This window comes from Lepisosteus oculatus, chromosome 9, assembly GCF_040954835.1.
Source record: "Lepisosteus oculatus isolate fLepOcu1 chromosome 9, fLepOcu1.hap2, whole genome shotgun sequence".
NCBI classification, from domain to species: domain Eukaryota; kingdom Metazoa; phylum Chordata; class Actinopteri; order Semionotiformes; family Lepisosteidae; genus Lepisosteus; species Lepisosteus oculatus.
The window spans coordinates 31235742-31256436 of record NC_090704.1 but is presented as its reverse complement, the minus strand read 5'-3'; the positions used below and the strand labels follow the sequence as shown (position 1 = coordinate 31256436).

Sequence of the window (20695 nt, the reverse complement as noted above, 5' to 3'; positions counted from 1 at the left end):
GCAACTTAAAACAAAAAATCCAAAGGTTATTTTCAGCCAGAGGAAACCAGAGCCCGTTTCTGGTTCCTCTTCAAGAGGCGATGAGCAGCGTGTGCTGCCACAGGAGAAACTCAGCTGGAAAGCGCTGAGTCTTCCAGCAGAGACGCAGAGGTAACTGCAGGACAGCTGCACGCAACCAGCTCAAAAGAAAGAAAGAAACTGTTCCTTAAAGGGACTGGAGGACTGGTTTACAGCTGACTTAAACCAGGACCGAGACCAGCTCTGAAGAAGGACTGGCCCTTCCTGGAAACACGAACAGAGTCGATTTGTCCTCGGGTAACCGAGGGAGGAGTCACTGGGGCAGAGTGGACACCAGGCCAGCAAAAAAAAAAGAGAGAGAAAAATCAGCCGAGGTGCAGAAGGGATTTCAGTCTCAATTCCTGGGGAGGGCAGGGGTGTAGAGTCTTCATTACTTCATTGAAACACTCACTTCGTCTAATTGTTTTCTTCATCGGCAATTACATTTTTTTTCCAAGATTTATCAAGTCTCTTAAAGACATGCTGACTCAGGGCTCGAGATCATGATCGTTTGCAAATAAAAGATTTTAATAGCCACTGGCTTAGTTGGTGCTGCTCCTAAATATTTAATTCGATTGTATAAATGCTTAGATTGGGGTTTGGGTACATAGATTGCACCAGATCCATTCCAGCTGTGTCCCTGACTAGGGCTCTAGCCAATGTTATTTTCTGAGAGTTTTTCAACCCTTCCTTGATCCTTAAAAGCTAGATTTCACCTGTGCACATTACTTTAACATATACCCTGAAACCTCCAGCAGGAGCTATGTTCAAAGGACTAAAGATAATTAATGATCAACAGGGCTATTAAGACTTTATAACTAAGTTATTAACATTGAAAGATGATCCTTTCCTGGTATAAATCAGCATCAGTCCTTAGTAATGGAACACACCATCGTAGGAACAGGCCAGGGCCTGGGTTAAATCGGCAAATATGCCCAATTTGAGGGTGACGTTCTGTATATGTGGATGAGGAAAGATCCTGCAAACCAGCAGTGTTTCCCGCTGTGTGATTCTGAATGAGCTGGGACTGGAACAAGGCTGGGTTGTTAGGGAGCGTGTGAATCAACATTCTGCAGCAGCCAGTGCGCAAGACCTACAGTAAGAACTGTGTCAAACGAGAGGAGGCCATGTTGGCGAATCTAGCCTGTTGGGCTGTCAGAAGCTTATCTAGTCCACCTTCGAGAAAGAAGCTGGGGTATCAGTTTCAGCTGCACGGGGATGTAGCTTGTTCCACACTCCTCCTGTTGTTTTGGAGGCACCTCCACTGCTGTGTTCAGAAGACTAAATTAGGAACTAAAAGAGCTGAAATTCTCCAGGCGCCTGCGCACAGATTTCACCGCTCAGAGTGGGCAATTCTTTTGAGCACAGGCAGCAGGGGTGCCCAGCCCTGGTGCCAGGGGGATTTCAAGCGCTCTTCAGCTGCAGCCCCCGAGGAGCTGGGAGAAGCTGTTAGATTGGCACAGTTAAGCCAGCCACCAGCTGGTTTAGCTCGTTAAGAGTTCAAGCAGGGAGCTGCATCAGCATGCGTGGGCTGTAAAGGAACAAGTAAAGGTTTATTCCATGCCGACAGCAGAAGAAACAATGTTTCAGCTGTGTGCCTTCTGCAGGTGTCCACAGCCGAAAAATTATTTCTTTTCTTCTCTTTTCAGCATGGAATAAACCTTTACTAGCTCATTAAGAACTAAGTTGACTTAAGACCTACAGACAACCTTGCTCCTTCAGGACAATCCTGCAGGTAGGAGAGGAATCGACTGGCCTCACCAGCCACGTGGGACACAGTTCAGTTTTATGTTAAAATCCAGTTAAGCAAGACTAAAAAACGGTGCTGTTTTTCTCACTGTGCTTGCGCTGACGGAAGCTTATCTCAACCTCACTTTCACCAGCAGAGCTGCAATATCTCTGTGGCCCAGGCCAGGGCTAAGCGCAGAGCAGACAGCAGTGGGATCCGGGCTGCGGTGGGGGACTGCAGTCACTCAAGTGGGGAGAGTTCGGACATGAATACACAGTCATGCCCTCGGGTAACATCACTCTCTCCTCTCTGCACACGGCACCTCGCAGAACTCGCCCCCTTCCAGTCACCTGCCAGTTAGCCCAATTCCAAAAGGAGCAAACCAGCGATGCGTGTTCAACCAGCTGGCGGCTGAAAGAAATGTCCGTGAAGAAAAATCAAACCCTACCATGCTGATTGCTTCTCCACCGCCCCCCTTTTGCTATTCAATAAAACGGCTCATTATCAGAAGGGGGTAATACTTTAGCAAGGCATTGCATAATTATTAATAACAAATAATATTATAGAAATATTAATAATATAGAAAAGGCATGGGCCATAAGTGATGTTATTCTAATGGACCTGGAATCCCAGCCCCTGCCTTGCCAGGATGAATTTGAGGGCCAGTTTTGACAAAGACCCTCTGTCCGGCTCCTGCAGCCCTCCAGTGAGGCACCTCTGTACTGTACAAGCACCCTGCGCCCAAGAGCTCCAAAGACCTACAGCAGCACCGCAGGGACCACAGCAACAGCCACACTGCTGTCCACAGCCAGGAGAAGCTTCCACCTCTCCAATTAAGCAGTAACAAGTTCAATTAGGTAATTAACAGCTCAGATGGAAAGCATGCCAGGACTGCAGTTGTGCATCCCTGCTCTAGTGGAATAAGCAAGATGGGCCAATTACATCCCTCGTAAGCTTTCTTAGGATGTCCTAGAGTACCGTTCAGTGTGTCCAGTTCAGCCCGGAATGAGAGGAGTTACTGAAATGCGCTGGAGAGGAGCGGTTTCGAGGCCTTCATCTGCTCCACGTTTGCTCAGAGCCACAGTACGCGCCGCAGAGGTACAGAGCAAAAGGCAGAGCCCCTCGGTCGTCATGGTTTCACAGCAAAGTCGCACAAAATCAGATTCAGTCATCTATGAACTCCTCTCCTCCCTGCTTATCCCGCCGTGATCACTTCCTGCCATGTGCTCGCGGCCTGAGCCCACAACTTCCCCTTCCACTCCGACGTTGCCATGACCATATTTATTATTGGTTGGTGTGTCCCCTGCCGTTTCCAGGGCGACTGCATCTCTCCGTGATTGGGGTGAGCCCCCGTGGGTGCCCTGTGTTGGCAGGATGTTGTCATGACAGCAATAACAAGACCCTTATCAGTGTACCAGTGCGCATCTGCATGCCTTTAAGAAGTTGAGTTTAAGGAGGAAATACTGTCACACTCAGGGTGATTGTTTCAGTAGTGCCTGCGCGCCTATTGATCATCGTATACGAGTTTTGTATGACTGAAATACATTAGCCAAATTTTCTGTTAACTCAAGAATAAAATTGAAGGGGAAGGGGTACAAATCCAACTGGCTTTTGGGCGTCATCTATTTAAGCATCTAAAGATGTTTTTTAACTTTGCTTTACAGCACTGGAATGTATCCGCTCTTTAAAAGCGGAGCTAATTTAGGGTCTGCTTTCCAAGTTTCTAAAGGTAGCGACTGGCCTCTTCTGGACAGTGTCCTCCCTCCTGCTACTCGGCTGTCCGCTCACTGTTGCTCGCCCCAAGGGCTTCTGGGTATCTCTGTCCTGAGCCAGATGGGCGAACACTGCACACTCTCACAACACAGCCACCGTGGTACTGGCCCACTGCCAGTGTCGGTGGAACCGCATCAAGACCCGACACCTCCAGGGGCTGCGCTGAGGTTTCGTTTCTCCGCACAACCTCACAACAGACAGGCAGCAGGCTTCCTCCGTCAGCTAGTCTGTGAATTTCTTAAGAAAGCACGCGCGCACGCATGGACACACGCAGACAAACGGGAAGGAAGGACGGAGATGAGTCAGATTTTTTTTTCTGCAAATTATTTTTATGTTTTGCTACCGTCTTCATTTTTAGGTAACAGGAACTATACAGGACAACTGGATAATATGAAAAAAGTATTTACAAAAACTGGGTAGTATATATATATACTAGTGTTTCGATACATTTCTTTTTTATAAAAAAAAGACATTAACCGGAGCTCTCTTGGGAGAGAGTGGGTAGGTGCTGAGAGCTGTGCTCCGGACTCCAGCCTTGCTACCACAGGACATGTAGTGTGCTCAAAGGGTGCTCTACTGAGAGGCACACAGGAATGTCACAGCTCTGCAGTAGATGTAGCTTAAAACCCACAATGGATAAAAACCTCACGGGTGAAATTTAAGGCCAACAAAGGCAGCACGTCAATCTCTTCAGTCATTAAGATGCAGGACTGGTGTCTCTGCGGGATCAGGAGATGACGTACTGCTGCAGCATTTCGACAACTCTGCAAAACACTGTGCTTTTCGTGAAAAGTGATATACTCCAGGAAACTGAAATCACCTGGTGACGTAGCCACTGGGAGTCCCTTGCACTCTTCAGCCCTGACCCTGGGGTAACCTGTACCCCCCTCCCCCAAGGAGAATGGCAGTAACCTGTTCCGGACTTTGGTAATAATTATGCAGAAAACAGACTCTTTCATTTTCTACAGAGGGCTTCACTGTGCAAAGGTTGCACTGTCTTAGCAAATGGTGCCGTTTTTAAACAGAACTTCAGGTTTTAAAGTGACTCGGAAGTACTCGTGAAAACCACGCAGATCAAATTCTCTGCCACCTAATCCTAACTCTGCAAGCAAATGGAACTACGAACAACCCCCTTTTCTACCCAGAACAAGCGCATCAGCACACCATTGCTCAAAATGAGGACTGACAGGATGCGTCAGATCTACCCCTCTCCCCAGGCTCCACCGGGAGGCAGTGTGGAGCTGTGTAGTAGGAGCTGGGGGTCCCCAGTGCCAGGGAGCAGCAGCGAGGGGGACGGGGTGCTTTGATCAGAAAATCGGAGTGGCTAAGACTCAGCCCTCTCTCACCCTCAAGCAGAAGAAGTGCCGCATGTGCAGATGGCAGGCTTTAATGAAGACTGCTTTGGCAGTGATAGATATGTAAGTAGATGGTAAAAAAACTCAGTGACAAGTGCGATCTCAGAACCAAGCACAGGGTTTGCCCTAATTCAGTCTCCCTGCAGGCAGTTTTAACAAAAGCCCTTCAGCAGGGGAAGGGCAGCCAGCTCCCAGTACTGTGCTGTACTGTACATTGGCTGCTTTTCTGCTCTGTCCACAAGACAGGGTTGAGTGACCAGTCGGCACAGTGTTGCAAAAGCCAGCATAGCTCTTCACGTGGCTGAAAGCTCAAACGATGGACTGCGTACAGGGAAACTGGCCCTTGTGCTCCGCAGCGTGCCCTGTGTGTAGGGAGGGGCAGCGTCCAGGCAGCAGCAGTACGGAGGGGTATTGGCATGAGATGAGCTCCACTGTACCTCACTGCCTGACCGCTGCCCACAGCCCCAAGCCCCTCACACAATTCTTCTGTTCTTGTGCTCTGTATGCGTTTTCAGAACTCAACGGTAACAAGGATTCCCGGCTGCTCTTGTGCTTTCACTTTCTGGTTTTCCTCCCCCACCCTGTGACATTTACAAAACGAATAAAACTATTTTCGGGTGGCTTTCAGGACCCCAAAATTCAGAAGTGCAACCGTACTGGATAAACGGCCAGCCCCTGGGCACAGGAAGAGGAAGTACTCGGTTAACTACGCCAACAGGAGCCAATCGGAACGCCAAGCGTGGCGTTCGTCAAGCGGCTCGGGGCGTGCGGGGGAACCGACGGAGGACGGCCCCCTCCCCTGGGGGGGTGGGGGGGTCACACCAGACTCCCGCCCCTCCCCCCCCCCACAACACCCGAGAAACAGCGGCAAAGTGCAAGTCCGTTCGCCATAACCGTCGCCAGGGGAGACCACGGCGTAACTCGGCAACAAGGCCAAAAATTGTCAATTCTCCTTCTTCTTTTCCTTCTTCATTGGAAACCAAAAAGAAAGGCAGGAAGGAAAAAAACCTCGAGGAATACTGATGGGCGAGAGGACGAGGGGCGTCCTCTCCTGTGGCGGAGTGTCCATGGAGATCTCCGGCCTCCGCCGGTCGCTCTGTCCAGCTGTCAGTCAGTCCACACGGAGAGAACAGGGGATGCTGGGAGGCGGCGGGGATACAGGTGCTCTTGGAAGACGGGGAGTGATTGTCCGTGCCCAACGTGCGATCACCTCGACGACCGAGCGGAGCAGGAAAGTTCCGTGTCCCCCAGGGTGGGTGCGTACATCCATGACATCCGTGTGCGTGCGTGTGCGTGTGTCCGCGCACTCCAGTCCCAGCATTCCCTCCAGAGCAGCGTGCAGCTCGGGCTCCTCCCCCTGGCTCCGCGCGGGTCCCGACTCCCCCCACCCCTACAGCGTGACCTTGCTGAGCCGCTGCGCCAGCCCGCTGCGGCGGTGCGCGCGCGGGAGCGTGGAGCTGCAGCGGCTGCGCAGCTGCACCGGCCGGCCCGGGGAGCCCCGGCGCCGCAGCAGGAAGTTGTAGTCCGCCGAGCTCTTCATGGCGTAGAACACGTTGGCGTTGTCCGGGATCACCAGCTCTGAAAGCGCAGGAAGGGCAGGGCGTGAGAGCGGGTCCGTTTCTGCGGGGGCCTCTCTCCCCGAGCCCCCCGGGGCCCTCCCTCCCCGAGCCCCCCGGGGCCCTCCCGGCCACTAACCCACACGGACGCTCGAGACAGGAAACGAGAGCATGATGGGAAGGCAGGCGGAGAGGCGTGCGGGAGGGAGAGGTGGAAACGGGGACGGGCGTGAAGGAGACCGAGCCTACACAGACCAGGCAGGCAGGCCTACCTCTCTCCTCCGAAATGACCTGCACCAGTTCGTAGCTGTCCGCCGGCTCCCCCTCCAGGTTGTGTTTGGTCATCGCCCTGGTGATCACGGCCGGGGTCTTGTCCTGGCTGGTGAGCTGGATAGGAAGAAAGGGAGAGGGGTCACCGACAATCCACGCCGCTGCCGTCCACACCTGACCCACCTCCCACTGGGCTAGCAGCCTTATCGCCCTGCAGCTCACAGCTGGCAGCCCCACTGAAGCTCAGCAGGTGTGAGCCTGGCCAGTACCTGGATGGGAGACCTCCTGGGAAAGCTGCTGGAAGAGGTATTAGAGGGGCCAGTAGAGGGCGCTCATCCCAGGGTGTTTCTTGAAAAGAGTAGGGGTGTAACCCTGGTGTCCTGGCCAAATTTCCCCATTGGCCTTTACCAATCATGGCCTCCTAATAATCCCCATCTGTGAACTGGCTTCATCACTCTGTTCTCCTCACTGACAGCTGACATGTGAAGAGTGGACTGATGACCATCCAGGTGGGGCCGCACACTGGCGGTGGTGGAGGGGAGTCCCTGTTGCCTGGAAAGCGCTAGGGGTGCCAATTCGCACCACACGACGGGGAGACGGGGAGCGGCAGGGCCTCACCAGGATGCTCTTGTAGAGGTTGCCGTTGCCCTGCTCCAGGCTGACGCGGACGATGCAGGAGTCCTGGCCCTGCGGGTTGTAGGCGGGCGGCGCCGGGCCGGGCGAGGTGGGCGACAGGGAGCAGGAGCGGCGGTGCGCGGGCGGGGGCGCGGGCAGGGAGGGCGAGGGCGGCACCGTCACGCTGGCCGAGGACGAGGACGTGTCCATGGAGTGCAGAGACGAGCAGGACGAGGACTCCGAGAGCTGGGAAGAGAGAGAGAGAGGGAGAGGTTCATACGGACCGCCCTGCCTCCCGAGAGCCGATCTAAAGAACACGCCACGGCTACACTTTCGGGGATCCCCATGTCCGTTTTTCAGTACCTTTTTGGGGGGCCCATCAGGCGAGTGGGTGGGGGTGAGGCTGCCTTCGGGCTCAGAGGGGCTGGAGTCGCTGGAGGACACGCTGACAGAGTCCATGCTCTCCCCAGAGCTGCCACTGGGGGGCGACCTCGGGCTCTCCTTCACCGGCGTGCTGCTCACCACGGCCTCCGACCCCAGAAACAGCCTGGCCGGGCAAGGGAAGACAAGAGGGAGGCGTTGGAGAGAAGCAGGTGGACCGGCTCCAGAAACCGCAGAAGAGAAATGAGAAGTTCTCCACGCGTCAGGCTGGAGGTGTGGCTCGGTCAGTGTCCGACAGCGGGCCAGTATATCCCGGCCCCAGCGGCGCTGGGCAGGAGGGGTCGGTCATACTCACAGACTCAGCCTCTTGACCATGCTCTTGCGTGGCTTCGGGGAGGTGGGGCTGCTGTCGCCCAGTCCTTCAATGCCGCAGGACAGAGTGTAACTGCAAAGCAACAGTGGAGGGGAGAACATAAGTGAGGAAATGAGAGACCAGCACAATCTCCTTTCTACTCCTATTTCTATTGTCCAAATCTGAAGGGCCTATCTAAAAAGGCATAAGCTGTCCATCACAATCCCATCAAAACAGAACAGAATTAAATACAGCTGCAAATGGCAATTATATAAACAGTTTCCTTTATATAATATCCTTTATATCCCTTTATATAATTGCCAGACTGGCAGATCTACCCAAACAGGACCATGGGCTGCAATTCAAGCAAAAGGCGCTTCTGCCAGATACTAACTCAGGGCTGTGTAGGCTCTCCCACCCCCCTTTTCCTAGATTTTCATTTACAGCTACTTTTCAGAACGTTTGTGTGTTTGTTTGGCACTTGGATGTTGTGTTACAATATGCAAATGGAGGTCAAATAAATTTGGATTTTAACACGTCTTTACTCCAGGCTGTCAGGCCACTAAATGCGTTGCTCTGGAAAGGGTGTGTAGTCGTTCGTTAGGACCAAGCGTGTCAGGGGATCGTTCCTGCGTGTGGGCAGTGCATCGGGCTCGCCAGGAATACAGAACGGCGGACACGGACCCGAGGGACCGAGGGACCGAGCCAGGGCAGGAGCGGAGCAGGCTGCGGCCTACCTCTCCTCCTCGCTGTACTGTGGCTGGCTGCGGAACCAGCGCAGGAAGCCGGGGTCGGGCGTCAGGCAGTAACTGTTGCAGGCCGACTGCAGGAGCTTGATCTGGGCGATCACTTCAAACTCCTGGAGGCGGGGGGCAGAGAGAGAGAGAGAGAGAGAGAGCGGGATGAGTCTCCCCGATACCCTACACTCTTGGCTCCAGGAAAGGGGGAGGGGATTGGAAGACAGTGAACTCACCCTGCGCCTCTTCTCAAAGTTGATCAGGCCGTTCTGCAAAAGAAAACGAGGCACTGTCAGAGTCTGCGCTCGCACGCACGCGCCCTCCACCCCAGCTCCTCTGTTCCTTGCCCTCGCTCGGGTGCGAGTTCACTGCGGGGCAGCCCCTGCATCGGACCCGGCCTGAGAGAGGAGGAGGAGGGCAGGGATGGGGGTCTTTCGCGAAGAGGGCAGTAGTGGGGCAGCTGAGCGGGCAACAAGGGCAATGCCCGATGACTCACCTCCACAAAGTCGGGGAGCGCCGTGTCCAGCATGGTGAGGTCCGTCAGAAACGTGCCCAGGTAAGGCACTGTCCCCTGCATTGCACCCTGGGAAGGGAGAGGGGACGCGGTCAGTGGGGGTGGGCGAGCAGAGCCAGGCTGGCACCGTCCCCACACGGGTAGTCACACGTCACTCACACAGACACACAGAGGCGCACGCTCTCTCTCGGCTGTCCCTCACCGTGTCCCTCTGCAGCTGCAGTCTCTTGTGAGTGCGCTTCTGGTGCTCCTTCACGCTGCTCTCCAGACTGGCGAACTTGGACGTCCCCTCCTGAAGGCAGAGAGAGAGGCTCGCTCACTGCGCAGTCACACAAGCTTCCCCGAGAAACAGCTACACAGCTCGCCGGCAGCACGCAACACGAAAATATCTCAAAAAGTGGGCCCTTTCCCAGTGCGCTCGGGGTGCCACCCCTCATGGCAAAGGTGCGTGTTTAGGTATAGAGGACTGGGATGAGGTGTAACGGTTTCGTTTTACGGGGTTACCTTCATGAGGAGCTCGCGGCTGGTCAGGTAGTTGTTATGATCTGAGAAGATACCAGACAACTCGTCAAAGGTCTGCATGCTGTCCCTGAGGGCGGAGGGGGGAGGGGAGAGGCAGAGAGCACAGCTTATCAGAACACGTCTCTGAAGGGGCTACTCCATGGAACAGCCTTTAAATCACAAGACACTTTACCCCAAGAGTCGCGGGAGAGTGGAACAAACTGCACAGCTACCCTATAGAAGCCGACATCCTGCAGGCCACTATCAGCTAACAGCTGGATGAGATCTTTGTATCGCTATCTACCAAACAAGCTAAAAGCACAGAGTATTCTCTTCTCGGGGACCACTCTTATGCCCTTATTAATGACAGTGATTAAAGCTGCATCCAATGCCAGATGCAGACCTACAGGCCAGCAGGCACTCGGACTGGTGGATGGACCGACGGAACCGAGACGGGAGCAGGGACTCACTTGTGCACGCAGGCCCAGGTCCGTTTGAGGCGGTACAGGGGGTTGGACTGCAGCGCCGAGACGATGGCTCGCAGGGACGAGAAATTCTTCCGGATTCGGCACTCCTGAGGGGAGGAGAGGTCATTCGCAAGGCAGCTTGGGAAGGCCAGAGACCGTGTCCAGCCCCACTGCACTGCCCAGTGTGCGCATGGCAGAAGTCGTGCTAATGAGGCAGATAAAACTGCAGGAAACGCACTCTGGAAATAGCCCCCGCCATGTATCGGAGTCAGCACCGCCACACAGCGTGGTCTAGCAGGGTGAAAGCTGGCTTGGACGTACACGCGCTAATGTTAATTAGCGAGGTAAACTGCGTTGCGTTTTGATAATCTGTTGGACGCAATCAGGCTAATCAGGCTGTCTGGGCCTCTGCTCCAGGTCCATAACAAAGCCTGCTTCCCACCCCCAGACTCCAACACACAGCCCACCGCTGTGCCAGAGAGCCAGCTGGCCTAGTGGGGCCATTTAGAGAAGCGCAAGGGCCAGAGCTAAACAACAAAACCCATGCAGATAGGAGAGAACGTGCAAACTCCACACAGGAGGTGATCTATGCTGGAATAACACCTCTAGCCCAGGAGCTGCGAAGCAGCAGGGCCGACGACCAGATTACCTTCCGTGCTGGTCGTCATACGCCCCTTTCACAAACACGTTACAGACCATCGGTCTTCTGCAGAGTCATTAAGTCTGCTGAAGACGAGGTTCCCGAGTGGCGCTTGCAGACCCGGGGAGCAGGGCCGGCGGCGTACCTGCGCGATGTCGATCCAGCGCTCGATGATGCGGGCGCGGAGGTTGGGCCGCAGCTCGCGCCCGCGCAGCACGGTGCTCACCACGCAGGCCGCCACCGCGTTGAACTGCGTGATGGTGGCGCGGATGGTGGGGGCGCTCTGCTTGTTCTCCTTCTTGTCCCGCTGGGACCAGATGGAGCCCAGGCAGTGATGGGGCACCACCTTCTTAAACAGCTCCTGGGAAGGCGAGGGAGAAGAGCGTTGAACCCCCCCCTGAAGGACGGGAGGAGGAGACGCCCTCTGCACCACCGCAAAAACACAAGCCTGGCCCACAGACTTACCGCGTCCATGTACGTCAGCTGTTCGGCCACCAGGTCGGCCTCGAAAGACAGGAAGTCCTCCGGCACCTCGATCTCTACTTCCTCCTCTTCTCCCAAGCAGAAGGCAGTGTTGCCTTGGAAACCACCTGAGTTGAACAGGAGGTGGGGGTCAGGAAGGTGAGACATGCGAGCCAGTGGTGCCCAGTTGTGCCCATGCCCATGACCATCCCACCACACTCCACTGGCACTGGAGCTCTCCGGGCACAGTGGCACGTCTCCAGACAAGGCTTTGGAGCCAGAAGCGTGGCACTACAGTAAACCGCGCCGTCTGTGCAGGTCCCTGCCAGTGATTTCTCCCCCGGGATTTGTGCCCAGGCTCGGGCTACCCGCTCTGCCCCGCTCCCTCACTCACCCTCCGGGTCGGGGTCCTGGGCCGCCTGCCCCCGGAGCTGCTCCAGCAGGCTCCGAGCTCGCCGCGCCGGCTCCGACCCCGGCAGCGCCCTCTGCAGGTACCCCAGCACGCGGTGCAGGTTGGGGTATTCCGGAGGCTCCTGGAAATCCTCCGGACACTGATCCAGCCAGGCGCGCAGGATGGAGGCCAGAGCACTGGGAGACGGAGACGGAGACAGAGACAGGGAGGGTTAGTACAGACACAGAGGCACAGCGGGGCCACAACGCGACAGGCAAGGAATGATGGGACAGCCGTGCCCAGCCCCTCCCTCTCAATGCTTCATCAGAGCTACAGGTGAGCAGGGTTAGCCACAGCAGCTGTGCTCGGGGCTTTGCGGGGCTGCGGGTTCAAACCCCCTGCTCTGCAGAGCCAGGCTCTTGGTTTCAATGACTCCCTCACAGCGCCCAGCAGTATAAATGAGAACAAAACGCATCGGCATGGAGAAAAGGCAGACTGCACAGGGCCTGGAGTGAAACAGACGGACAGCCGGGGGGTGGGGTCTTACTTGCGCACTGCTCCGCGGGTGTCAGTGGGGCTGGGGGGCTCATTCTCCACGCCCTCACCTTCATTCCCGAACCTGAGAGAGAGAGAGAGGAGGAAGACCGTTACAGCGCACGAGGGAACAGGTCTGGACAGCAGGGCCGCGCGCGTTCCGGGACGTACCGGTCGAGGAGCAGACGCAGCACGGCGGCCGTGCTGGCGAAGGCCCGGTAGGTGGAGAGGAAGATGCTGGTGTAGGTGAGGTCGTTGTCCCCGAACGCGGTCAGCAGCGTCTCCACCAGCCTCTCCAGCGTGCCCGCCCGGATGCTGCGGATCTTGCAGGTCTCCAGCTGGCTGACCGTGTGGCCGGGGGGAAGCCGGTCTCCTTCCGCCTGCGAGAGGGACAGGGGAGCGGTCAGGGGCGCGTCCTGCGGGACAGCTTGCACAGGCGTGCCGAGAGGCCCCCGTATCCAGCTCACCGGGCGTGCAAACAGACAAGCGATTCAGGGGATCGCCTGCTCGGCCCTCCTAAAAGACAACTATCAACACAGAGCCACTTCCTAATGTCGCCCAGTTTTTAGCGGCATGCCGAGCCCACTACTCCACCCGAGATCTGGCATTGGGCGATGGAGACCAAAAGCTTATATAAAACTCGGCTTTCCTGCAATACTCAATATTCCCATTGGGAGAAAATAGTACAGCATCCAAAACGCACGCAAGAGCCCAGGGCTCTGAGACACGCCAAGCATCAGACCTTGCCCGTAAGTGACAAGCAGCGAGCAACGTGCATCTGAAGAGTGAAAAACAGGAAGAAAATTCAGCGATTGTAAAGATTGCAACTCTGATACAGGCATTTCCTTTAATACCCACCTCCTGCGATTTGAGAATTATTCTTTCACGAGGAACTTGATGAAAATCTACACATACCAACCCTGTCGCCTGCTCGGTTTATATCCACCACTGGTGCCGCCTGTTCACAGACCGCCACTAAGAACATTAAACAAGACCACATTCTCTAAATCCAGGTGACTGTCTTCTAGAATCTTACTGCCATCCGGATGATCCCCTAGTTTGGTTCTTTGCAACAGTAGTAAGACTTCTTGGTCACTAGTCACTGTTCAGCCCTGTCCTCTTGACAATTTCCCAGTGCCTGGGTATGTCCCCCGTCTCGGGAAACTGCTGGAGGAGTTTTTTTCACGCCCCACTGGACACACCTCCAGTGCAATAAGAGATAAGTGCTTCTTTCTTAGACCTGTGACACATCTGCCCCTTAAACACCGACGTCTCCTGGATAGCTTTGTTCTTCCCTGCCCTGGGGCACAAGGTCTGTCTCTTCCTTGCTCAACCCCCGAGCGAACGACTTATTTTCTGCTCGAGCCACTTCTCCTTCCTGGCCATAACGTTTCCCATGATCACCCCCGAGTCACTTCATCCTTTACCGCTGGAACGCCAAGAAAACCGGGTCGTCACTGCTCGTGTTGATCTCTCGGGGCCTGACGTCCTGTTGCGCCGTGTCTGAAATTCGCACAGGACCAGGGTGGAGAGGGGGAGACCAGGGCCCGCTGCAGCAGGAAACACCACAATCTGCTTTCAATCACAGCCCAACCCCACCCCCCCCTCAGCTAGAGCTGTCAGAAAAGAGGAGCGCGGCCCGTCGGCCTGCCCCGATCAGGGACTCTGCACGAGAGAGAGAGAGGCTGGAGAGTCTTCCATCGAGCCCCAGGAAACGAAGTGGAGGAGGGGGTGCCTTCTTCCTGCCATTTTTTTTAAGTCTCCACTCGTTTTCTTGCAAAACATACTACATCTGGGCAGGAGGGCTGATCCGGGTGGACAGAAGTGAAAGAGATTTTGGCAGTATCTCCAGTTCCGCACACTGTCCCCACCCCCTCCTTCGGCCCGTTTAAGGCTGCTCTGGCCTTCCTCTCCTGCGCAGCGCAGGCAGCCGTGAACTACACTAACCCCCTATCCCTCTCCCAGAACCCCACTGCTGCTGGGGCAGTGAGCAGACGCTTTCACAGACCCTCACAACAAAATCTTTATTATTACTATTGAGGCTCATTCTTTGTTGCCTAAACAAAAGCCGTGACAGAACACAGGAAACTTGACTGTGGAAAGTTTCCTCTCTCCTCCCCCAGTAAAACTGGTGGCTGCTCCGATTCTGGGAGGTATTGGAAGTCTGGGGTTAGACTGGCTATTTCATGGAAGAAAATTACTCTAAAATCCCAGGGCAGTGTGGCAGAAAATGCTGACTCAGCCTATGGTCCTCCCTGGACAGCCAAGACTGCCCGTGTCCAGTTTCTACAGCCAGGCATATACTTCATCAGAGTCTGTTTCTCCTTGCTGCCCTTACCCTGTTCAGATACCCATCTGGCTAGTGCGTGTAGAGCTGTTTGTCTTGTGCTGTGATCGGGTTGACTCAGATTCCTGGTATACTGTATTAACAGTGCTCCTGAAGGTGGCTGGTGTAACTGTCAGCAGGGCAGTGAGCTTCAGGACCAGCTGTGCTTCTGCGGTGCCTCGCGAGCTGATATGTTTGTATTAACTCCTCCCTCTCATTCTCTGTCTGGTGTTAATGTACTTTACAGTCAAGATGGTCTGTGTGAGTACGACCCCCTCTGTTTTTCAGCACTGTGTTGATCTACTGCAGCATTCAGGCGGTCTGTATTAACCTGGCTCAGCGCTCTGTTCTAACCCTCCGCATGCCCGGCTCAGCGCGTCAGTGCTGGGGAAGAGTCCTGTACACAAACAACCTCCTTCACCCATCGGCTCAGTGCAGAACAGCAACGCCCCACCCCTGACGCCAGGGAGCTGCAGCTGGCCAGGGGGTTAACCCCCACTCTGCGGGGGCAGGGAGGGGGAGGGGCCAGCAGTAACAGAGGACTTGCCCCACCCCCTTCCCATCTCCCACCTCCGCCCCCCTCCCTGGCAGCTCCTCCGACCGCCCTGCAGGGGTGCCAGCTCGAACGTGTTCTTATCCCGGAGGTCACAGTCCTGAGCCAGCTGGGGTCAGGGGCAACCATTAAGAACTGAAGTAAGCTTACAAGAAAGAAGAGGCCATTCAGATCACCTAGGACACTTAGTAGCAACTGATCCTAAGATCTCCTTCAGCCATTTCTCGGAAGAAACTAAGATATCAGCTTCAACAACATGGCTAGGCAGCTTGTTCCATTCTCCTACCACTCTTTGTGTAAGAAGAGTGCCTCCTCTTCTTGGTTATCAGTGCACATCCACATCATTTTCCCTTGTGCCCTCTGCTTTGTCCTTCATTGCAGATTCTGAAGAAATCCACTGGGTTGATTTTGGCCATATCTCTTGGGGATTGGGAAAATTTCTATCAGGTCCCCTCACAACATTCTGTTCAAGACTAAAACAATTCAGTTGTCTCAGCCCCTCACCGTAAAATCCAGACTATCTGGTTGCTCTTCTCTGGACTGATTCCAGAGCAACACTACAATGTGGTGACCAATATTATAAACTGTATCCTAAAAGAACCCTTACTTGTGCTTTATACATATGGAATAATGCAATCTAAGCTCCTTAATTCCACTTCCAGATTCATTTTTCTAGGGAGTTTTTCCCCCCCCCCAAAGCATTACTAAACACACCAGCTGTCTGTAAACAGATTCTCCTTAATCCTACACCTTGAATGAAAGCACTACCACGTTTTGGATGACTCAACTTCAGTTCTCCGTCTTTCCTGACTTCCATTTCAGTCACATTAATAACTTGCCAATAAGTGCCAAGCACTGTGCAATGTTATTTTTTTGCCCATCTGCTTTTCCATGAATCCACACAGCAATTGCGTAGAAAATGTCCTGGATTTTATTTAATCTAAAGTGGAGTATGTGGCTTCTGGCCTCCTCGTTGGCACCACAGAGAACAAACACCTTCAAGAAGCCCAGAATCTCAGGAACTCAAGTCTTTCCCAGAAGACAACCTCCGCCGTCTCTGCTGAAGACAATCTGACATTTTTGCTTTCAGGCTGAAGCCGACATCCACTGGCTTGAGTGACCCTAGAGACCAGGCTCCATTTACCTCGCTCAGTGTGTCAGTCGATACAGTACTCGGGTCTCCCATTCTCCTCCACCATGGGGGCTCACATTTCAAAACACCAGAATGAGTCAAGTGACTAAAGGCGCAGCAAGAGGAACAGCACCAGAGCCATGATCACACCAGGAGCTCAAGATCTCCATCAGCACAGTGTTATCTCTGGCGGGGCAGGCTCTAGACTCACCAGCAGCCCACAGAGTGACTCCGATCACATCAAAACAAACAGCACAGAGACCGTCCTGGCACTCCACCACTGCAGTGAAGAATCCCACAGTCAATGTTAATCACACCACTGGCACCGAGACCACCCACAGGGCAGGAGCCAATTGCCTGGGAGTGGCAGAGACGTCCACAAACCTGCCCCAGGGCCTGTCGGGGTCACAGAGCAGCAGCAGCAGCTCCGGGGCATGGAGGAGACCCCCAGATCAGACACTGGTTTAGTGGGGACTGTTGGGCAGCCAGATTGCTCAAGTCCAGAGTGGAATTTAACAACCCCTTCCGTTACTAACGGCACCAGGCACATGGCTGTGCAGCTTGTTCCCCACTCCTACAACCCTTCATGTAACGAAAGAACAGGAGACACTGTATAAAACATTTTAAAAGCACTATTTAAAGAATAGATGGGACTGTGCTCACCCCCAGCCACCGTGCTCCCTTGTTGGCTGCCTGCTGGATCTGGATCCTCTTCAGAGTGACATTGTAGATGGCCCCCTCCTCCACCTCCTCCCCCCAGTCCTGCACCGAACTCTGCTGGGGAAGACAAACACTGTTACACCTCGGGGAAAAGCGGGGACAGGATTCACCGATACACCACACGGCCCATCTGACTGCACCCATAGCTGTAAAATATCCCCCATTACTAAAAGCACCTGAGAAACGGCACCTCCGCAGTGGCGTCACCTGCCCTTCCCACGATTCCTCAGGAGAAAGTGAAGCCCTCACACAACTCTGCAGAGCAAGCTTGCACGAAGTGCCCAGAAGACAAGAGCAGATTCTCCCAGAGCTGGCATTCTGACTGGCAGTAAACAGCCTGGAGGTCGATTTGTGAGTGACTATATCTGCAAGGCATGGAATTTAGAGATTGGGCAGCACACAGGGGGAGAAGGGCCATACCACCTCCTACTTCACAGAGCACCATCAGCATCACAGTGAGAATCAAAAATAAAATCTACACAACTGTAGGAGCGCGAGAGACAGCCAAGAGACTGTCAGGACAGGCCTAACAGGGCCAGAGAAAAGGAGAGCCCCGGTGCTTGAGCTGAAACTGATCCAGAACACACACACACACACACACACACACACACACACACACACACACACACACACACGGCTGAGAACCCCCACACGAGCTGCGAACCAGGGAGGCAGAAGGCAGCCATGACCTGGTCTGGCACTGCCGACCCCTGGGGGGGGGGGACACAGGGGGTACTGTGACAGCCGGAAAGTAAATAAAACAATTTCCTCTCCCAAAGAGCACGACCCCCCTGGGAGCATAGAGTCACTGGCACAAGGCCCTGTGCTTCCGAGAACCCCCCCCACACACGTCTCCCTGTGACACCAGGGTCAACAGATCAGCAGGCTGATCCTCCCCAAGATGAGATCTGGGAAGGGAACAAATTTGCCAACGGTCACTCCCGTTGCCGAGGGAGGGGGGCAGAGTTCACCGGGACTCCACCAGATCATCTTTCACCTTAGAAATATTAAGCACATTAGGCAATTCCTATCAATGTCCCATGCTGAGTGCCTGATTCATGGACTTATAACATCAAGGCTTGATATTCCAACTGTTTATGGGCTCCCCAACAAGTTGCAATATGTCCAAAGCTCTGCAGCTGGACTACTAACCTACACCAGACCTTGGCAACCTATCACTCCTACACTTGAGTCTCTACATTGGTTGCCTATAAAGGCGCAGTACCAATATAAGGTCTTGTTACGGACTTTCAAGGCTCTAAACAGTCTGGCTCCATCACACAGTACATCTCTGACCTCCATGTTTACACTCCCTCCCATAGGCTCTGCTCAGTGGAGGCTGGTCCCCTGCTCACTGTTCCCAGCACTAAATCACGGGCTTGTGGCGACGGTGTCCCTTCTGTTGGTGCTCCAGTGTTACGGAATAACGTTCTTCAGACACTGTGGGACAACGTCTTTGACTCTCTTCAAATCCAAATGTCAAACTTTCCTTTTTATCAAGGTCTAGGTCTGATTGACAGGTGTCCTACACCTGTATAAACCTCTATGCTCTTATTTTACTTTGTACTGTACTTTTTTTTTGTTCGTCTTTATCACTATGTACAGCATGCCTGGTTTAAAAAGGTGCTTTATACTGTAGGTAAAAATTATCATTAACCGAAAAATAAACAGCGCCAGCAGATGCCAGGGTTCGGCGCAAGCAGCAGCCACCAGACGCTCCAGTGACGCTTGTCCAGGCCGCACACTAACCCCCTGACCCGCCAGAGGTGCGCGCCACCCCACGGCTTGCGCCGAGCACCCAGAGCAGCCCAGGGGTTGTCGGCAGCAGGCGCGGCGCACCTCTGCCACCCAGCCGCGCGTGCCTGCGGGCGGGGGTGTCGGAGCAGAACTCATCTCATTAGTGGTTTTGCACCGCCATGCTCCTGCTCCCCACAAACCAGCAGGCTGGGGAACAATTCACAACGCTGGAGACACCCACAATCCCATCATATACACACACACAGAGGGAGGGGGGACCACACAGAGGAGGGCTTGCAGCAACACACAGCCGGGAGCCACTGCCAGCTCTGTGTGGGGTCTGCGTCTCCCTACCTCACGCTCCTGGGAAGCAGAGGGAATTATTTCCTACACGCAGCTCTGTCTCGTATCGGGAATGGAGTCCCCCCCCAGAACACAAACCACCACCCTTTCCCTCTGATTGCATGGTCTCCTGTATGAAAACACTGGGGTGTTCCTTGTGGAGAACTCCCCCTGGAGCAGGCAGGCTGCGTGGGGTGACCGAGGTCCTCGCACTCCTCACCGACGGTCAGCCCAGAGGACTTCTGCAGGGCAAACCGTGAAACACTCCCCTGACTAAGAGAGGAAACTAGGGGGAAGTGCATTCAACACTGACAAAAGGAGGCCAATCTTTACACAAAGGGTGGTGGGAGTATGGAACACACACTATGCAGCCATGCTGTTGTAGCCGACACCACGGTTTCTTTCAAAAACAGCTGCATCAATTACTAATTACCTAACCAGCTAGATGAACCGAATGGCCTCTTCTCGTTTGTAGCCTCTCTTAACTTTTTAAATGAAAGCCACATGCGTGAGGTCACTTAGAAAAACACTACTGCCACAAAGGACCACCAGCAAACCCTGTTTGTCGTTTTCGGGACAAAATGGGGGAAGATGTTTTCCCTGGATTGTGCGACTGCGGAGGGTGGGAGGCGTTTGAATTAAAGTGGCGTTTCCAAGTTGGAAAGGCCCAAAACTCTTGGTACATCGTCGCACACATTTCAGGTCTTTAGCTAGACCAGGCTACAATGCCAAGCTACGAGTCGCACTTCCAAAAGAGCGAGGGGTGTCGAGACAACGGCTCCCGTGTTTCCGTGGGCACAGTGTCATCAACTCGAGCCAAGCCCACGCCCGCACACTGACAGCTCAAGGGTTAAACTGAATCTCATCTCCCCCTGCGCACACAAACGATTCTAGCCGCTCCTGGACGTTGTATATCCCACCGTCTCAGATTACAACTGAAAGAGACGGACGGACCCCTGGTAAAAACATTAATCAGCAGGTCGAGCTAAACGCTTCATAGCGTACTGTAGGTACCAGAAGCCAGCACAGCAATTAGCCCTTTAAAGTTTACCACAGACGTGATTTGAAAGTTCATCCATTAGGCACAGAAGTATATACATTCGTGTACCTCAGAGGAAAGCGCCTATCTTTTTTTTTTTAAGTGTTGTTGAAAAGTTGTTGCTGAGGGACTGTCGTGAGGAAAAGTGAATCGGAGAACTCCCTCAGGGAAACCTGCTCAGATTCTGATTGTGTCGTCCCTGCCAGGCGCTACACAATCTGAATCAATAGGAAAAAGTATTATCCGCGGCCGTGAAATTTCCTGCAGAGATTACTACAGGATGCATAGTTTTCCTACTGAGTCATGCACTCCCACACTGCACAACACTGCCGCGGTGACCGGCGCGTCCCTGCGACCCCCAGCCGCCGGACGACGAGAGCACTCTGTCGGACCGCCGAAGTGTCCCGTCCCGCTAGCGAGTAACAATCCCGTCTGAGCGGCGAGGAGACCGCAGAACAGCAGGCGCCTTCCTGCCTAAATGCCTTACGGGTTAATGGCTGCTAGCAGGACAG

General features: G+C 54.2%; 1 protein-coding gene across 8 annotated transcripts in view; it reads right to left on the bottom strand.

Moving 5' to 3' along the window:
- Positions 1-4020: 4020 nt before the first annotated feature.
- The window catches only part of rgl1 (ral guanine nucleotide dissociation stimulator-like 1), a 49054-nt gene continuing 32379 nt past the window's right edge, over positions 4021-20695 (bottom strand). For 5 of the 8 annotated variants that reach the window (XM_015356255.2, XM_015356251.2, XM_015356247.2 and 2 more), the window contains exons 2-18: positions 17009-17119; positions 12506-12714; positions 12348-12419; positions 11804-11997; positions 11413-11537; positions 11093-11308; positions 10311-10414; positions 9844-9928; positions 9542-9631; positions 9322-9408; positions 9062-9094; positions 8826-8947; positions 8092-8181; positions 7719-7902; positions 7359-7601; positions 6743-6857; positions 4021-6492 (exon numbers count right to left, since the gene is read on the bottom strand). In XM_015356255.2, coding sequence (XP_015211741.2) covers positions 6305-6492; positions 6743-6857; positions 7359-7601; positions 7719-7902; positions 8092-8181; positions 8826-8947; positions 9062-9094; positions 9322-9408; positions 9542-9631; positions 9844-9928; positions 10311-10414; positions 11093-11308; positions 11413-11537; positions 11804-11997; positions 12348-12419; positions 12506-12714; positions 17009-17119 — 2268 coding nt within the window. In that variant the 3' untranslated portion in view covers positions 4021-6304. Of the gene's footprint in view, positions 6493-6742; positions 6858-7358; positions 7602-7718; positions 7903-8091; positions 8182-8825; positions 8948-9061; positions 9095-9321; positions 9409-9541; positions 9632-9843; positions 9929-10310; positions 10415-11092; positions 11309-11412; positions 11538-11803; positions 11998-12347; positions 12420-12505; positions 12715-17008; positions 17123-20695 lie in introns of all 8 variants that reach the window. The other 3 variants (XM_015356254.2, XM_015356246.2, XM_006635069.3) reach the window with 1 other exon arrangement.